The 20,123-nt window shown below is 44.2% G+C and overlaps 1 protein-coding gene across 1 annotated transcript; it reads left to right on the top strand.

Moving 5' to 3' along the window:
• The first annotated feature begins 262 nt into the window (after positions 1-262).
• On the top strand, positions 263-20,078 carry LOC142432564 (uncharacterized). Its single transcript, XM_075537790.1, is given in 4 exon segments — positions 263-1,312; positions 3,261-4,592; positions 4,594-4,646; positions 17,896-20,078. Coding segments are annotated over 3 exon segments (2,583 nt in total). The 5' UTR covers positions 263-1,312; positions 3,261-3,309; the 3' UTR covers positions 19,143-20,078.
• The last annotated feature ends 45 nt before the right edge of the window (positions 20,079-20,123 follow it).

Below are 20,123 nucleotides of genomic sequence, written 5' to 3'. Positions count from 1 at the left end.
GACAGGATGTTAGTTGACCACTCAAGTGACATGGCTTTTGGCAGTGAGGCATTTTCAGCTTCTGTTAACTGTAGGAGTGTAACGTATGATGGGTGAGTTCCCAGGAGTCTGTTGAAGGAATAGAATGGTTATAATTAAAACTGCTGAGTGTTCCAGTGCTCAAGAAGAGAGAAACCGGGTTGATAAGGAAACATTTTAATTTTGTGTTTATTTCACATTCCACTCACTGTCGTCAAGGCGACTGGCTCATAGCAATGCTGTGTAGAGTTTCTGAGTCTGTAAGTCTTTATGACAGCAGATAGCCTCATCGTTCTTCCATGGAAGGGCTAGTGGGTTTGAGTCACACACCAGTGACTGGCAGTCCAGCGTTTACCGGACAGTGTCACTAGGCTGACTTGTGTTAGCATATTTTGTCAGAGATTAGGTGACTTAGAATAGAGGTTTGGAAACGGCAATCACAGATGAGGCTGTGGCATGAGGGCATTTTCTTAGAATCAGATTAGTTGTTGAAGTCACATTTCATACAGTGTTTAACACCTGTACAGAATCTTGTTAATTTTCTTTTTTAATGTTGGTAATTTTTAACTTATTGTAGGGCGAGTAAAACTGCGTTTTTCAGAAGTTACTTGTATTGAGGTAAAGCTACAATGGGAACCTTTTTCTAGAAATGACAGCATTGTATCACAGAACAGTGTAAAGTGACTTCTCTTCAAACAAGGAACCATTCGGCCTAGACTCACACCGCAAGTTTCCGTCCTGTGGAGAGACTTGGTTTCAAGTTCACACAACATTTTCGACTTGTATCTTTTAGTGGCATCAGTTAATTTCTGCTCAGCCATCACGAATACCTATTGTTACGTTTTTCAGCACCCCAAACTCACTGCTTCCTAAATAAGGTTTGGGCTGGACTTGTTCAAGTTCTGCCAGGTTAGCCTGCTTTTAGTCTTGGTGCCTCTGCCATTGACTTCGTGACATCGGCCTCGTGTCTTCACTCCCCACAGCTGTCGCTGTGTTGGCTGCATCTAACAGGAGACCGGTTCACGTGGACTTCACTCTGATGGCAGTTCAGAAAGACGCCCAAGGTTGGAGCTGGCGTCTGGGTAGAGGGATGACAACCCACATCTCTGTTTCTCCCCTGCCCCGCCCCCCCCCCCCCGCCTCCATCCACATCCAGTGGGTTCCCTCACACAAGTAGGATGCTCCAGAGATGCAATTTGCAAAGTTGAGGAGACTAGTGATTTTCAACCCTCTCTGGGTGTCAGCGTCTCCTGAGGACTCCGAAAATCGACTTGTTTCCAGAATTGCACCTCAGGTATGGTTTTGTGTGGTACGCAGCTAGGCAGCCCTGGGTGGTTCTAATGTACAGATAGATGGAGACCCCTGACTGAGATTAATGAGAAGGAAGAAAGATACCATTTTCCTTCTCTGAGCTGCCTTGCCTCTGCCATGTATCAGTTCCACGTACAGGAAAGTCTGTTAATGAGCTCTCTCTTTGCCATGGTCAGCTTGTCTTAACTCTGTGCCAGTACAAAAACAACAATGCCTTGATGTTCGTGATTTTATCACAATTCTGTTACCTGATGTGGTAAAGCCCTCTCTTGAGCTTCCTGAGATATCTTTTCACCTGTTCTCTGTTATAAAATATTTAGAATTGGCTTGTTCTAGGATGAAACCCATATGAAGCTGTATTCAATACATATGAAGTATTGTATGTATTCAGTACATATGAAGTTGTAGCGAGTGTATTGTTTTGGTTTTCTTCATCACTGGTATTTAGCTACTAGTATTGTTGGTATATTGGGTATTTATTATTACACATTTGTATTATTTTCTTGATTTATATCAAAGTTCTTTAATATCTTCTAGTAACTTGTTGTGATTTTTAACCATAAATGCTGTAAGAGATTATGAGGAACCCTGGTGGGGTGTGACTACTTATTGAGCTGCTAACTGCAAGGTCTGCAGTTCAAAACCATCAGTTGTTCCTTAGGAGACTGGCTGGGCTTTTGACTCACCTCAAGAGTGACAGTTTTGGAAACTCACAGGGGGAGTTCTATGAGTCAGCATTGAACTCAGTGGCAGTGAGTTTTAGTGTTTGTTTGTTTGTAGTAAGAGATTGTTAGTAATGTTTTTTTCTTATTTTATGGATGGAGAAACAGATTCAGTAACATCCCCAGTGTAGTATCCCTTATTTCTTAATTTTCTAAATCTTCTCTCCTTGTGCCAAATCAATGTTTGGTTACTTGTATATTTCACTTCAAAGTGAGGTTTGTATTCTGGACCAGTTTAACCTGATATTCAAATGAAGTTGAGCTAGACAGTCCCAGGGGGTTCTAATGCACAAATAGATATAAAATATACCCTTATGTTATCCTTTTCTCTAGCTAGATTATAGGTTCCCAGACTTATTTGGCCCTCCTTCCTACCCCTTCTTCAGAAAAACAAAACCAAACAGCTCAGATTCCCCCCAACCCCCATGAAAACGTGTGTACTGTAACCCACAATCCAGGATGAAGTGCAGGTATTGGCTTTGAAGCCACCCTGAATTGTTCTACGCCCCTAGGGCCGGTCCTGCACGCTTTGGTAAACACTGCTGTAGATGGTGTTTGTCTTGCTTGTCTTCACTTAGCTGTTCATTATTCATACTGGTTCAAAATGTTAGCTACATCCTGTTCAGTTCTCCTTACTAGCCCTGCCCTGGGAGTGGCAGTGGCCATTCTTAAAATCAGCCGCTCTTAAAATCATTACAATTACTTTGGGAATCAGCCTCCCCTGGCCCTTTCTCTGCTTTCTCATCAACACCCTCCTGTCCACATGACAGTTTTCTAAAGATTCTGCTTTTCTTTATTATTTTCTAAAAACGCAGTGGTCCTCCCCATTCACCAACAACTCATCCCTCTCTGTGTGGGGGGGGTATCTCATCTGGGAAGGTTCCTCTGATCTCTTCCTATCTCGCAGCCATAACTTCTTCCTTTTGTTCCCACAAGTCTTGTTTTAAGAAGACTTACCACACATACTGTCATTGCCTCCATGCCTGCTAACCCCCTGCTCTGGGCTGTGAGGAGGGTTTCCATGTCTCACGCTGTTGCTCCTGAGCTCGGTTCCAAGGTAGGAAAGAGGTAAGGAGCTGGAAAGAAGGTATGCACCTGAGGTCATAGGTGTCAAAGCCCAGCAGGTATTTGTGTGTTTTAATTGGAGAGGTGCTTTGATTGGGTCTTGGTTAGCATTACTAATAGGCCCTTTGTTTGATGTCTTTCAAGGGAGAAAGCAAAACTTGAGACTACAGAGCCAACTGCTCCTAAGCCAGTCATGTCTGAAGGACCATCAGGCTGGAGACAACTGACACAGGAAGCCTCCAGGGACTCCCGGGTGGGGCCATTGGAAATGCAGGAACGACACTCAGGACCAGAGAGAGACCCTCAGATGGAACAGCTCTCTGCAAAAATGAGCCTTGACTCTGATGACCTGGGGACAGGTGATGCTTGTTCAAGGATTCTATGGGACCAAGTCTCTTCAGAACATATTCTTCATAATGGGGACTCACAAGGACTAGCTAAACAGGCTATGGCTCACGAAGAGAGAGATCCCTATATATGCAAGGAATGCGGGAAAGCGTTTAACACCAGACACCTGCTAACTCAGCATGAGCAGATTCACTCTGGATTGAAGCCCTTTGAGTGCACAGAGTGTGGGAAAACATTTAGCAAGAGCACGACCCTCCTTCAACACCACGTCATCCACACCGGGGAGAAGCCCTATGAGTGCGCAGAGTGTGGGAAGGCCTTCAACCAAAGGGCCCACCTTACTCAGCACCAGCGGATCCACACCGGGGAGAAGCCCTACGTGTGCAGTGAATGCGGGAGGGCCTTCACCCACCACTCCACCTTTGTCCTGCATAAGCGGAGCCACACAGGAGAAAAACCTTTTGAGTGCAAGGAGTGTGGAAAAGCGTTTCGGGATCGGCCGGGCTTCCTACGGCATTACACCATCCACACTGGAGGGAAGCCCTATGAGTGCAGTGAGTGTGGGAAGGCCTTCAACCACAGGTTCCAAATTGTACGGCACCAGCGGATTCACTCGGAAAAGAAACACTTTGAGTGCATCGAGTGTGGGAAGACCTTTAACTACAGGTCGTACCTGGCTCAGCACCAGCGGATCCACACCGGGGAGAAGCCCTACGAGTGTGCAGAGTGCGGGAAGGCCTTCAACCAAAGGGCCCACCTTACTCAGCACCAGCGCATCCACACCGGGGAGAAGCCCTACGAGTGCAGCGAGTGTGGAAGGACCTTTGCACACCTCTCCACCTTCGTCCTGCATAAGCGGAGCCACACCGGGGAAAAGCCCTTTGCCTGCAAGGAGTGTGGGAAAGCCTTTCGGGATCGGCCAGCCTTATTTCGACACTACAGCATCCACACCGGAGAGAAGCCCTATGAGTGCATTGAGTGTGGCAAGGCCTTCAACCGAAAGTCACACCTCACTCAGCACCAAAGGGTTCATTCAGGGAGAAGCCCTAACAGTGTGGCAGATGTAGGAAAACCTATCAAGAGTGAGCAGACCTCAATCAAAATGGAAGGATTGCTATTGGGAACAGACTCTAAATGTAACTACTGAGGAAAATCTTTGGCCAGAGGACCAGTCTTACTCAGGTACTGTTAATTTGTGACAAAGGAAAAGTTCCCAAGCATTCTGTCATGCACCATTACTTCTAATCTAAGAGTTCTATTAGACCTTGACCTACCTGAAGTCTGACTGTACACCTGAACGTTTATCCAGGAGAGAGACCTTGTGGACACTGCACCTAGGAAGATGCTCAGCCATGTCTTTGTTCAGGCATTCTGCAATGTTATCTCAGGAACTCGTAAGCCAATAATAAGGAAGCAGAGGCAATATAGAAACACCGCAGTTTTCAGAGTTCTCAGGCATTCCTGTTACAATTGTCAACGTTTCCTTCTTTGAGGATAAAGGGTTTCATCTCTATTATACATTCACTGGTCTCATGCCAGTGGTATGTATCAGTTGAAGGCAGGTCTGAAAATTTTGTTGAAATATTTTTTTTGCTTTGCATCATTTTTGTGCCCTTAGATACATATATCTATGATAAATGTGAAGGCTTAAGTTATGCAGTTTTTATTTAAAGAGATAAGGATACACATACAAATGGCCAGATTGTAAGGACACAAAGTTTCTTCAAGTAGGTAAATTGCCTAACATTTTTTTTTTTGAATCTCAATAGAATAGTGGGATGTTTTTCCCATTTCTGTAGAAGGTGGTGACAATGTAGCCCTTCCCAGATGACCAGTTCGCCTTTTTTCACTGAGATTTTAAAATGTTTTGTAGAAACACTTCTCCAAGTCTTATCTTTGGCCTTTTCTAGAGATTGTGTTATAACCCAAACAAAGCATATATAACTAAATTAAGTTAAAGGGTCACGATAAACTTGTGGGAGAAAAATCCAGAAAGAATCATATTTTACATCTTATCAAATATTGAGTGAAGACTAGCTTTGAAAGTGAGTGGATACAGAAATGGACAATCTAAATCCTCAGTTTTATCTGGAATGAGAAAACTCAAAAACCAAGCCCACTGCCTGCAATCAAGTTGATCCTGAATCATAGCAACCCCAAGAAACTGTTTTGGGGACTGTAAATCTGTGTGAGAGCCGACAAGCAGCTTCTCTTTCTCAGATGTAGTAGTTTAATGGGCTTGAACCATTGACTTTGCAGTTAGCAGCCCAGTGCTAACCTAACTTTCACCAGGGCTCCTTATGGAAAAACAAGAGACCCCCCCCAAAATCCAAGCATTTTTGAAAACAGCAGCAAAGGAGCCCCAATTTTGACTTTAAAACATATTACACAGCTACAATAGTCAGCCAGCGCTGGGTTAATGTCAGACACATAGACCAATGGAAAATAATTGAAAACTCAGAAATAAATCCAAACATCTCTAGTCAGTTGATTGTCAACAGCCAATTCAAATTCATTTAATGGAGCAGAAATGGTCTCTTGAATAAATGGTGCTGGCAAAAGTGGATTTCCACATGCAGAAAAATGTAATAACTCACACTTCACACAATACAATCCATAAAAAGGAGTTCAAAATGGCTCAAGGATGTAAAGGTTAAACTTAAAACTATAAAGTCATTTGAAGAAAATATAGCAAGCTTTGGATTCTTTTTTCCTCAATGATAGATGATCAAAAACAAATGCTCGAAGAAAAGAAGACAAAATTGATAACAGACTTCAAAATTAAGTAGTTTGATCAAAAGAGTAAAGAGAACCTGCATTGTTGGAAAGAATCTTTTGGCCCAGTACAACCACAGAGGCTCTAATAGCTAATGTGGAAAATATATACAACTTAAGAACAGAATGACCACCCATTCACAAATGGGAGAGGGACAGAACATGAGGAGACACATCACCAGAGAGGATATTCAGATAGCCAGCTGACATGAAAAGCAGCTCAGCATCGTTAACCATTAGTGAAATGCAAATGCGAGATAGTATATTGGTTCCACTAATATGGGTGACATGGGGTGGGGGTGGTCTTAAGGCTAATGTGGAGAAATTGAAACCCTCATCCATTGCTTATGGGAATGCAAAATGGTATAACTGGTGGGCAATAGCCTGGCAGTTATTCAAAAAGTTTTGGGTAAGGCTGATAAATGACCCAGGAATTCCATTCCTAAGTGTACACTCTAGGGGTGTAATCAAAGTGACCAGAAACATGACACACACCTGTGTTTATCGTAGTACTAGTCCCAATAAGAAAAAGAGAAAATGCCCCATCAGCAGTTGAAAAGTAAAATGTGTGTACATACAGTGGAATATTACTCTGCAATAAAAATGGGTTCTTAGAACAACATCTTAGAACGTGGCTGAAGCTGGAGGACGTTGAGGTAAATAAGCCAGTAACCTCCCTCCCCCAAAAAAGTATGTCCTCACACTTATGAAACACCAGGAATAGGTACATCTGCAGAAAACATGTTAATTAATGGTTACTATAGGGGTTTGGGGTGGCACGAGGGGATTAACTCACACTTGTTATTTTTGGTAATGAGAAAGATCACAGTAAATGGTTACAGTGTGCACAGCATTATGAAAGGCAGACACTTTCACTTAAAATGCGTACAAGATGAAAAGACCTGTGACCAAGTCCATTTGGTGGGGAAAGAAGAGTTTCTCCAATAAATAGTGCTGGGGAAAATTGGATTTTCACATGCAGAAAAAATGAAACAGGATCTTCACACCATACACAGAACATCAAAATGGATCCAGGACTAAATTTACAAGCACAGTACATGATTCTCACATGAACAAGCAAGGGCAACACCGAGGCCTAGCTTTCAGCAATATTTAATAACAGCACAAACAGGAAAAGGCAAAGTAAGTGTGACTTCATCAAAATGGAACACCTGTAGTCACCAGACTTACACCAAAAGAGTGGGAAGAATTGGGAACCCTGGTGGTGTAGTGGCTTTGCCCCGGGCTGCAATGGGAAAAGAGAAGCTTACAGTGGGGTGTCTTCAGAAGCCATTTTTCTGACAATCCAATAACAAATCTATGAACAATTTTGATGTGAATTAACCCACTCAAAATGGACAAGAGAATATAGACATTTCACCAAGTAGGATATTCAAGTAGCTAACAAATGCATGAAAAGATGCTCAAAAGATGTCCAGCAACAATAGCCAGGATATGTGTATCAAAACCACAATAAGGTATTTCCTTCCCATTAGGATGGCTAGAATTAAAAAGAAAAGTGAGTATGGGAACATGGAACCTTCAACTGGTGCTGGTGGGAATGGAAAATGATGTAGTCATTGTGGTAAACATTGCAGGTGTTCCTTCAAAAACCAAAGACTGCCCTGTGACCCAGAAATTTCACTTTATGTATATACCCCCAAAATGAAAGTGTAAACTTGTACACCATTATTAATTGCAGCACTATTCACAATAACCCAACAACCTAAATGTTTATCAACTGGTGGGTTAACAAAAGGTGGTACTTGTATACAATGGAACCCGATTCAGCCAGTAGGAGACATGACATCTAAATACCCGTGGCACTATGGGTGGAACTTCAATATGTCACATTAAGTCATTAAGCCAGTCATGAATGGACAGATACTGTGTGGCCTGCTTATGTACCAAGAAACGGCAAATATAGAGACCAAAGTTTATGATTGCTTACCAGGGCCTGGAACGAGAGGCGGTGGGGAGGTTAAAAGTGATGGGAAAGTCACATTGATGAAGGGCAGGGCTGTACAATTATAATTGCTATCAAGTACAGCTGCGATAACTTTCATTGGCAAAAGTTGCATGTTTACAGTGACCAACTAGCTGCTGATTCTGCTCATGTACAGCCAAACACTGAATTTGGTTCCTTGGTTTGGAGGTTTACAAATCATGATTTCATTGGGACATTTCAGTTAATCGACCTAACAATATATTGGATGCATCTGTTCCACATAATTGTGCAATATTTAGGGCCTGAAAACATGTAAATAGCCATCCAAGGCATAAGAGCCAGCTTCTGTACTGCTAGAACAGGTGGGCGAAGTCCAGCCCCTGGGCTGCATAAACCAAAACGTTAATGCCACAGCGCTAATTGGAGCTCTAATACCTAGCCAGGCGAGCCCTGGCTGAGAAAAGATTCCTCACCTCTGATCTAGAACAACAGGGCACGGCCGGCAGTGGAAGAGGCTGAGGAGATAGACTGTGGCTCATTGCTTGCATTACCAATGGTCCCCTTGGCCGAGAGAGCTGACGGGATGGGTGGCGAGTCAGCACTGCAGGTTTCAGCCACCTTCACTGAACATTTTGATCAAAGCTTCTATAAATCCTGATTAGAAAGGATATCGCGAACAAGTTCAAATTCACACAAAGGATATCGCGAACAAGTTCAAATTCACACGGACCCTAGATGTTCCAGAGTCCTGGAGAATGGGTGACACCCCCCCCTCCAAATTTCCCTGAGTTAATCTTTAAAATCAAGCCAAAATACTTGTCATCTTAAAAATGAATAGCCTAACTAGTTTTAAAAGTCTGCCTGAGCACTATGCTCTTTTAAGAACCGTGGTAGCAAGTTGACAACAGCAGCCTGAAAGCTGAGAGAGACCTTAGGAAGTCGGAAATAGCTCAGAAAAAGCAGGTGAGAATGGTTGCTACACGAGGGGAATATTCAATGCAGCTAAACTGTAGAAATTGGATTGCTGTGTATATTCGCAACAACAAATAAATTTAGAGGAAAAAAGGTGGCCTCTAAGTACCTACATATATAATTTTGAAAAAAATTATGTGTGAATATTGTGTGTTAGATGTGTGTATATATAACTGCATATATTTGTGTATATTAGGGCATGTAGACAGTATAGTTATGAATATTACTTAGACATACCCAAACACCTCACTGGATTGTTTTTGTGGGGTGGGTTTGAAGTATTAGTGCCATAGTCTTGTGGGGCATCTCAGTCAATAAAATTGTGTACGCCCTAGTGTGCTAAGTAGCATTTGAGGTCTTAACAGTTGGTGAGCAACCATCTAAGATAAAACTATTGGTCTCTACTCGGAGCAAAAAAGATCTGGAAACCAAAGCTTCAAAACTAGTGGACAAGACAAGTGTCTGTAAGCCACAGCCGGAAGGCTGGCCTCATCTCACCCTGCCATAATAGATGAGCCCTGGTAGACTGCAGACAGGTTTGGAAGAAAGCCTCTATTCAAAGAAAAAGGAAAACTAACCAGACTTAGTAGACTGGTTGGGAGGAAGACTCCTAGAAGTTATTATCCCAAGATACTCTTCAATTCTTGAACTAGAATTAACTCCTAAAGCTACCCTGTAGCTAAGTAACAGATTGACTGAATAGCGCCCATGTGTATTGTGCTCCTTTAAAAATTCAGCTACCAAATGATCTACATTTAACTTGAAAACTAAAATGAGACTATAAGGGAAGCCGAGAGACTAATTAAAATATCGCCAGGATGGAAGTGAGATTGATTATGCATGCTGTGTGAAGGAGGTAATTAATTTTGACTGAACAATTTTGTAGAAATTGATTAATGGGAACCTAAACTGTGTACACTATCTTCATGGAAAATACAATAAAGTATGGTATTTAAAAATATTTAAGGTGAAACAAAACTCAGGGTGGGGTGGGGAAATGAGTAGAAGTGTGTGTCAAAATGAATGGATCGAGTCCCCTGATGATGTCTCCGGTTAGGGAGTTTGGGGATTCCTTTGTTCTATAAACTAGGAGCCCTGGTGGTGTAGTGGTTTCAGATTGGGCTATGATCCTCGTGCTCAGTTTTGAAACCACCAGCAGCTCCGTGGGAGAAAAGACTGGGCTTTCTACTCCTGGACACAGTTACAATCTCAGGAACCCACAGGTGCTCCCCATGAGACAGCATTTACTCCCTTTGAGACAGCATTTAATCCATGGCCATGAATTTTATATAAAATTCTCAGTGGCTCAATTTGGAAACAAGGTCTCTGTTACAGGATTTCAACACTGGGAAGACAAAAATGGAGAGAAGTTTTTTTTGTGTGTGTTCTTTTTTGCTTTTGTGTTTGAGAAAGTACAATAGGAATTAACCAGGAAGGGCTGAATAGAGCAAAGTGAGGGGAGTGGGCCCATGTGAAGAACTGAGGCAGATGGGGAGGGTCCCGAGAAGTGGAGGTGGACACTCAAGATCCCTGTAAAGGCTGCTGTCAGCTAGTGCCTTACAGTGGAAACTGGGTAGCTGCAGGGCAAGAGAAGAAAATCTGGCAATATCTGCCAGTCTCCACAAGAAACTTCCCGTGGCTCTGGATGTTCCAAGTCCTGAAGTGAGGAGCAAGCACTTGGGAGAGGATTAGCTTCACCTGGAGAGTTAGGTTGTGTAAAAGAATCTCGGACAGCAGAGACAAGTCTTCAAGCTGAGAGTAATGGGAAGGTTTGGGGGTGGTATTTGGGGAAGGAAGGTTCAAATTGGGGAAAAGAAAAACAATGTAAGGAGCCTTAGAGATTTATGCAGATTTTCTCCTTTCTGTTGATCGGCTTGGGTTTTTAAATTTCCAAGTGCATGTAGTGCTTCCATTCTTTGCTAGGACTCATCTCCAGGGCCATACAGTCCAAACAAAAACAAAACCCCACCCCCCTGGCAACTTCAGGGCCTCATGGAAGATTTCCCCCATGACTGATAAAGTGCCTAGCATGATTTTGATGGGTTTTGTCGCCAGCCACATAATGAGCTCTCCAGGGGTTGATCCGGTTCCTTTTTCCATCCATTCATTCCGATGGTGAGTGAGCTCAACCATTCTAAGAAACTAAAAGTGAAAGCTTCAGACTCTCATGTTTATATCTCCCAGCCAGAACAGCCTCCCAGCTTTCCTGTGTAGCTATCTACTTGAGGAAGTTACTTTAGGGTCTCCCGGATATTTCCAAGCAAACAACTGTAAGGATTGGTCCCTTGTGTTAAGTTAGTAGGGTCTCAGTGAGTCAGAACTAACTAGAAGGCACCTAACATTGGAAACTGAAGTCCTTTGGTTTTCCTCCAGGTCGCCTCCACTTGCCGCCACCTCGCTTTGAAAATGCCCACCCAACCCACTGTCATCCAGTCCCTTCAGATCCTAATCAGCAGCAGCACCCCACAGCATCATCTTTCCCCAGGCGAGGGCTGGTGGTTTTGAACTCCCAGTCTTGTAGTTAGTCCATAGTGCAACCAAGGTTCCCATAGGGACAGATCCACCTTCATGTTGCTCTTGGCAACGACATTCACGGAAGACATTAACAGACACCAGGTCAAAGCCCCTGGCGAGGGCGGCCCACGTGTGCAGCCGGGCTCTGCGCAAGGCTTCCGAGGGCCTTTGGGGCCGTGGTTTGGGCTGGTCTTATATCCCTGCCCCAAACGAGAGAGGGCCCAGAGAGGAGAGAAAGGCTCGTGGCTACTCCCACGCCGGAGCACTTGCCGAGGCACCTGGGCGATGTCCTCCCGACCCTCGGTTTCCACTGGAGTCGCGGACAGTGGACAAGACAAGAAGATGATTGGCGCCCCCTAGCGGGCTGGTCGCGGGGAAACGACTACGTTACCCAGAAGGCTGTGCACTTTGACTCTGCGAGCCAATAACGGCCCAACATAGCTTGGGGGCGGGACTTCCTGCCTTTCGATGTCAACGACGTCATCTTCCGGGGACGGATTTCCTCAGAACCGAAACAGAGTAGACTGGAACGCTGACTTGTGATCATTTCCAGTCTTGTTGGCTTGTTGTCCCCCTCCCTTCCGAGCCTTCGCTGGAGACGTGACCTCAGTGTTCGCCGGGTCCCCCCACCCCGGAGGCGGTGCGCAGGGCCTCAGGAGGGCGAAGACACAGCGTCCCTGGTATGGGCGCCCCAGGGGCCCACCCTGGTTGCTAGCCTCTCCCGCATCACACGTTTCCTCACGGAGTCCCACGGTGGCGGCGGCGGTAAGGAGCCGGGCGCGGTGAATGGAGAGCGTCTAGGGTCGTGGCTGCTTCTCGGCCAGGTGGGAGCCGGGGCCTGGACCGGCCGGGAGCCCAGCACATCGCTGGCTTGCTCTGCAGCATTTTATTCACGGCATGCTAAGCTGGTGTGGTAAGTTTTTCCTCAGGCACTGCGAGGGTCCAGGAATCCTGACAGCACACAGTGCCAACGTCTGCGGTTTGATTCCACCCATGAGCTCCGCCTAATCGTCTATGGCACCCTGTGGGGCGGGTGTGTTCTGTCACATGGAGTTATGAGTGTCAATCAGCAACCAACAAAAGACCAATCAATAACAAGCACGCTGCCATCCAGTCGATTTGGAGAGGAGGGTATAGGGATTCAAGGATTAATAAAATCCCAAAGCCTGACAAGCACCTAATGAGAAGCTCAGGGGTGGGACTGGCTCCTGGTGGGTGGGCGACAACCCCAAACTCTGTTTCTTTGCATCGTCCCCTTGTTCCTGGTCCTCAAGTGGGTTCTCTGGAAGTAGTCACTGAATGTTGCAGGACCATATGGTGACAGGTCCCCTCAGTTTTCCTTCCTGGAGTGAAGCTTGCACTTGTTCCAGTGGCCTTCACCTGTTTTACCTTAGATGACTGATGATCAGTCGTTTGCAGTGTCAAAGTTGACGTACGTATTTTTATCAGTAATAAGTCTACTACCTGACATTGTGTGTTTTAGTGGCATAGGCCCGGCAGTAACAAACACTGAAGTGTGAAATAAGACTAACACCTTTAATTGTTTGTGATGTTATATGTCAACTTAGCTGGGTCATGATCTTCAGTGGTTCTGCAGTTATATAATGATGTACTCATCTTCCATTGTCACCTAATGATCTGGTCTTCAGAACCGGAGGTGAGGTTATTTCTCCTGTTTGCAATGAAGATTTACACAACAGTTTAGGTTTCCAGTCAACAATTTATACAGAAATCGTTCAGTACATTTGTTATATTCTTCACAATGTGTGACAAGCCTTGTTCTTTTTCTTCTTTTTGTTCCATTTCCATTCATCCAACTTCCCTGACTCCTTTTCATGTTTGTTGTAAAGTAGTAGTAGATCATTTGATACCACGAGGTGAATTTTAAAAGGAGCACAATACTTATTTGGTAATATTCTTATATTTTGTGACCCAAGCTGTTATTTAGCTAAATGCTGTCCTTGAGTAGTTTTGGTTTAAAGAATATCTCAGAGCTATCATCTTGGGGAGTCCTCCAGACTCAGCTGATCCAATAAGTCTGAAAATTTTTAAAGAATTTGAGTTCTGTTTCACAAATTTCTTCCAATCTACCAGGATCCATGTGTTGTGACCTGGATAAAGGTAACTGAGTACCCTCTAATTCTTCTGGTCTCAGTGTAGATGAGCTTGTAATGCTTGTAGACCTCTAGTCCTATAGGCTGCTTTATTTTAAGTCTTTAGTTTCCTTCTTCCAAAACCCGAGTACTTTATAATGTCAACAGGTGGCTTTTTTTTGTGTGTGTGCAATCATTTTTATTTTCTTTCTTCTTTTATAATACACGTGTCACAAAATATTAATCTTCATGAGATCTACTAACTTTGCTGAGCTCAGCGACCTCCAATTCTGTCCGTGTCATGAGGTTTTTGACAGATTCATCTCTTTTTTTTTTTAAGCAATTTATTGAGGCTCATACAATTCTTATCACAATTCATACATATACATACATCAATTGTATAAAGCACATCTGTACAGTCTTTGCCCTAATCATTTTTTTCTCCTCTTTTCTTTTTTTACATTTTATTAGGGACTCATACAACTCTTATCACCATCCATACATATACATACATCAATTGTATAAAGCACATCCATACATTCCCTGCCCCAATCATTCTCAAGGCATTTGCTCTCCACTTAAGCCCCTTGCATCAGGTCCTCTTTTTTTTTCCCCTCCCTCCCTTTTTCCCCCTCCCTCATGTGCCCTTGGTAATTTATACATCGTTATTTTGTCATATCTTGCCCTATCCGGAGTCTCCCTTCCCCCCTTCTCTGCTGTCCCTCTCCCAGGGAAGAGGTCATATGTGGGTCCTTATAATCAGTTCCCCCTTTCCAACCCACTCACCCTCCACTCTCCCAGCATCGTCCCTCACACCCTTGGTCCTGAAGGTATCATCCACCCTGGATTCCCTGTACCTCCAGCCCTCATATGTACCGGTGTACAGCCTCTGTCCTATCCAGCCCTGCAAGGTAGAATTCGGATCATGGTAGTTGGGGGGAGGAAGCATCCAGGATCTGGGGGAAAGCTGTGTTCTTCATCAGTACTACCTCGCACCCTAATTAACCCATCTCCTCTCCTAAACCCCTCTATGAGGGGATCTCCAGTGGCCAACACTTGCGCCTTGGGTCTCCACTCTGCACTTCCCCCTTCATTTAATATGGTATATATATACATATATACATACACATATATACATATACACATATATACACATACATACACACACTTATATCTTTTTTTTTTTCATGATGCCTTATACCTGGTCCCTTGGCACCTCGTGATCTCACTGGCCGGTGTGCTTCTTCCATGTGGGCTTATTTGCTTCTGAGCTAGATGGCCGCTTGTTCACCTTCAAGCCTTTAAGACCCCAGACACTATCTCTTTTGATAGCCGGGCACCATCAGCTTTCTTCACCACATTTGCTTATGCACCCATTTGTCTTCAGCGATCCTATCATGGAGGTGTGTAGTCAATGATAAGATTTTTTGTTCTTTGATGCCTGGTAACTGATCCCTTTAGGACCACTCGATCACACAGGCTGGTGTGTTCTTCCATGTGGACTTTGTTGCTTCTGAGCTAGATGGCCGCTTGTTTATCTTCAAGCCTTTAAGACCCTAGTCACTATCTCTTTTGATAGCCGGGCACCATCAGCTTTCTTCACCACATTTACTTGTTCACCCACTTTGGCTCCAGCCGTTGTGTCGGGAGAGTGAGCATCATAGAGTTCCAATTTAATAAAAGAAGGTATTCATGCATTGAGGGAGTGTTTGAGTAGAGGCCCAAGGTCCTTCCGCAACAGGTGGCTTTTAAGATTGCTCTGGCATCTTCCAGCTGGTGTAGGGTTAACGAGAATGTTTGGAGAAATGTTCAACTCGTTTCCATATACAGCTCTACTCTCATTCGCTGGCTTTCATTTAGGCAAGAAAGGTTCGGCAGTGGGGTTGAGCTGTGTGCTTGGAGAAGTGCTTTGGGGAACATCTTGGTTATCTGCACTAGCCTATTCTGAAGTGATAGACATAATAGTTTCTATGCCATTACGTTGTTTGAGGGTAAAATCAAATAGTGCTTGAAACTGTTTAGCACATGCCTAACCCGCAGTAAAGACCTCTTTAACACTAATATCGATATACTGTATATACTCATGTATTATCTGAGTTTTTCAGCACATTTTTTTTTGCAGTTTTTGTGGTAAAATTAGGTGCCTTGGCTGATATTTGGATCGGCTTAGCCTTGAGTATATATGGTATTATATACTATATAGTATCATATATTATAATGATTTTAATATTTGTCATGAATTGACTTATATGAAAATATTAATTTCCTATTGAACTGTGAAGAAAAGAACTTTTCTTCCTCTCCTAGTTCTTTTCTGCATTCTACCTTTCCCACTTTCCCCAGTCTCTGCCTAGCCTCTTCAACCTCCCAGAGACTATTTCAAACTTTACCCAGTCTCCCATCTTACAGCTTCATTATCACTCTTCAAGAGATACCTCAAAACTCAACACCCTAACATGAAACCCACGCTCTTGTCCATTCTTCTTACAGCCCACATAGTCTAGTCTTATCTTCATTAATTCATTTTTATTAATCTATACTCTGATATCCTGAACATTGTACAACTCAAGAATGGTAAGATTATTTAATACCCTACCTATCTCTAATGTACATTCTTCCTTTTCTCCTCCCCCCCCCTTATTTCCTATTCTTTTCCCCACTCTCAACCCCACCCCCGAAGATGACCCTTTGCCTCAGTTTTGGGGTTTTGATTGCATCCCTTCTTTCGGGGAATGTTTTTATGCATATAATCAGTCTATCAGCTCTAGAGCTATAAGTTTCCAGTTCTTATGACTATTTTTAGTAATACTGAAAACCTAGATCGCTCAAGAGCTAATAAATAAACTGAAATTGTCCATTTCATTCAAGTGGTCAGTCAATGATTTTCCAAATCATTTTTTGCTGTGCTATACTTTGGAAGCCCCAGTCGGTCAGTGGTTAAGAGTTTGGCTACTCACCTAAAGGTAAGTGGCTTGAAGCCATTAGCTGCTCTGAGGGAGAAAACACCTTGTGTCTCCCATACGACTGCATTCTAGAAAGCCCTACGGGCTGGTTCTGGCCTGTCCTGGAGGGTTGCTACGAGGCAGAGACAACAGCAGCAGCACACCCTTTCGTATCATTGCATCATTATGTCACGTCCTTTTCACCGCATGGATACCGGGTATTTAAACAGTTTGTGGGGAAATGGAATTAAAGGGTTAGATAATTTTTCTGTGGACATTTTGAACTTTGAAGCTCCTTTGTATTTCTTCTTCTCATAATCAATACTATCTTGAACTGTCAAACACACGTCTCCACACAAAACATGTTTCAGGTGTTCTCTGATACTGTTTCTAGTATGATGGGAGTTTAGGGCTACAGGATAAGTAGACATTCAACTGTTAAAGGTAATTCTCATATTTTTATGATGTTAGGCCGAGTTTCACTTCCCCCAGGAAAGTAGGAGAGGATACAATTATGTCTTTTGGATTCAATACTAGATTTTGTACACTTACATAATTTTTCTTGCAAGCAAGCAGAGACAAAATGTTACCTCATATGGTCTTGATTTGCATCTCTTTATTACTAAGGAGATTGACCCTTCATTGTCATATGGTTTGGGGGTTATTGGGGGTTGTTGTGGTGGTGGTGGTTTTTGCCAATCTGAGTCATCTTTGAAATCTGAGTTTGTGATCGTAATTGCCTGTTGACCATGAGAGGGTCCCACTGAGACAATCACCGAGAGGGACCTCACTGCATACACTGTCATTTCCACTGTGCCCACCAACTCCCTGTCCAGATTGTGAGGAGGCCTTGTCCCTGTCTCATCAGCCTCTCCCCTTTCCTTCTCTTCTAAGCAGGGAAAGAAGCAAGGATCAGGAAATCCAGAAATGGCCAATTTGGATTTAAGAGGTATCAACACACATCAGGTATAGAGGTACTGTTTTTATTTTCATATTCTCACTAGGTTTGGTGGTTTGGCTTTTTAATTGTCATTACTAATACATCCTGTTGTATGTCTGATATTTTTCAGGGGACAAAGCAAGACTTGAGACCACAGAGGCAACTGCTCCCAAGCCCATCTCAACAGGAGTCTTATTCCAGGCACATCTGACGCACCAAGTCTCCAGGTACTACAACATGAGATGAGACAGGAGTCAGGAGGGGCCACCAGAAATGCAAGACCTATGCAAGGGACCAGAGGCAGACCCCCAGAAGGAGCAGCTCTCTGTAAAAATAAACATTGAACATGACGGTGTGGGGACAGATAATGAAGTGTGTTCAACAGGGATACCAGAGCAAGTGTTTCCTGGAGATATTCTTCATGAAGGCAACGCACATGAACTTGTTGGAGATGTGATGACTCACAAAGAGGAGAAAATCTATATTTGCACAGAATGTGGCAAAATGTTTAACCATAGACACCTCCTTGCTCAGCATGGACGGACTCACTCAGGAGCAAAGCCCTATGAATGCGCAGACTGTGGGAAAATGTTTAGCAAGAACACAAACCTCCTTCAGCACCATGCGATCCACACGGGGGAGAAGCCCTTTGAGTGCACAGAGTGTGGGAAGGCCTTCAGCCTCCGGGCCCACCTTGCACGACACCAGCAGTTTCACACTGAGGAGAAGCCCTATGAGTGCACAGAATGTGGGAAAGCCTTTAGCCACCGGTCACACTTTGCACAACACCAGCGGATTCACACTGGCGAGAAGCCATATGAGTGCACAGTGTGTGAGAAAACCTTCAGTCGCAACTCATACCTTCTGCGACACCAGTGTAGTCACACAGAGAAGGCCAACCAGTGCATCGAGTGTGGGAAGGCCTTCAGCCGCAGGTCACATCTTGCACGGCACCGGCGGATTCACACTGAGGAGAAGCCCTACGAGTGTGCAGAGTGCGGGAAGGCCTTCAACCAGAGTGCACACCTTACTCAGCACCAGCGCATCCACACCGGGGAGAAGCCCTACGAGTGCAGCGAGTGTGGAAGGACCTTTGCACACCTTTCCACCTTCATCCTACATAAGCGGAGCCACACCGGGGAAAAACCCTTTGCCTGCAAGGAGTGTGGGAAAGCCTTTCGGGATCGGCCAGCCTTATTTCGACACTACAGCATCCACACCGGAGAGAAGCCCTATGAGTGCATTGAGTGTGGCAAGTCCTTCAGCCGAAAGTCACACCTCACTCAGCACCAAAGGGTTCATTCAGGGAGAAGCCCTAACAGTGTGACAAATGTAGGCAGATCTTTCACAAATGAGCAAACAGTCCACATCCAAGGACTGCTATTGGTGACAAACCCTTTAAATGTAAACAGTGCATCGAGTGTGGGAAGGCCTTCAGCTGCAGGTCACATCTTGCACAGCACCAGTGGATTCACACTGACTGACACTCTTTAGCCCAGTGAATCACCTTATTTGGCTCTCAATCTTTCATTCCAAAGGGAAAGCTCACAAATGTCATTCCTCTGAGGAAACACTTTGTCATAGACTCATAACAACCCAGGAGAACAGAGTAGAACTGCCCCTAACTGCCATCGTTTCAGATAGCATTCAAATGCTTTAACCATTGGGCCACAGGCCCTCTTCTTCCTTGTCCACAGTTGCAAGTCGGAGGCATTAGGAATACCATTGGGTCAGCCTTTCAGTTACATACATGGATTGGACTACCGAGAAAAGTGTCCAAGGTGGACACCCAGGGAGAGTTCAGTTGTGGCATTTGGAGTTGCTAGGTTCAGATTAAGAGAAAAAGAAGACAAAGGAAAAACACTCACCTCCGCCAGAGATTTATACAGGAAATGTCCACTGTCCCACTGTCAGTGAGTCTAGACTGTAATCTCCCTGTGCATGTGGTGCTCCAGTCCTTCTGTAGCCAGTACTCCAAAGCTTCAGGGCCATTCAGTAACAGACATGGCCATCTGAGACATCTAATCGCACTGTCAACAATTTTTCTAATATGTCTCTGGGATGGCTGGCTGAACTTCTAACACGACGTTGGTTTCTTGCTGTCAACACTCAATGACAGGCCGGTTTTAGGGTGGGTCCTTTGGCCATTCTGGTTTCCATTTATATTCATTTCTTAAGTGATCTCACCTAACATGGCTATAAATACCTCTCAAATCTGGTCTTGTTTTCATTCATGTAGTGCTATGTTTGTGATCCAGCTACTTGGGGGCCACTTCATACTGACCATGCTTGAAATCAGAGTCCTGGGATCTCTTAAGTTGCTCCCATTTGTAACCCCTTCACTTTTAGTTAAGTGCCCTGAAGGCACCTCTGACTCTCACTACAACAGACTCCTAGTTCCACACAACCTTCACAATCACAGCAGCCTCCTAGTTCAACCCAACCTTGACAATCACAGGAGGATCCTAGTTCCAG

The sequence above is a fragment of the Tenrec ecaudatus genome, chromosome 18 (genome assembly GCF_050624435.1).
Source record: "Tenrec ecaudatus isolate mTenEca1 chromosome 18, mTenEca1.hap1, whole genome shotgun sequence".
In the NCBI taxonomy this organism is placed as follows: Eukaryota; Metazoa; Chordata; class Mammalia; order Afrosoricida; family Tenrecidae; genus Tenrec; species Tenrec ecaudatus.
This window is presented reverse-complemented; position numbering and strand designations above follow the sequence as displayed.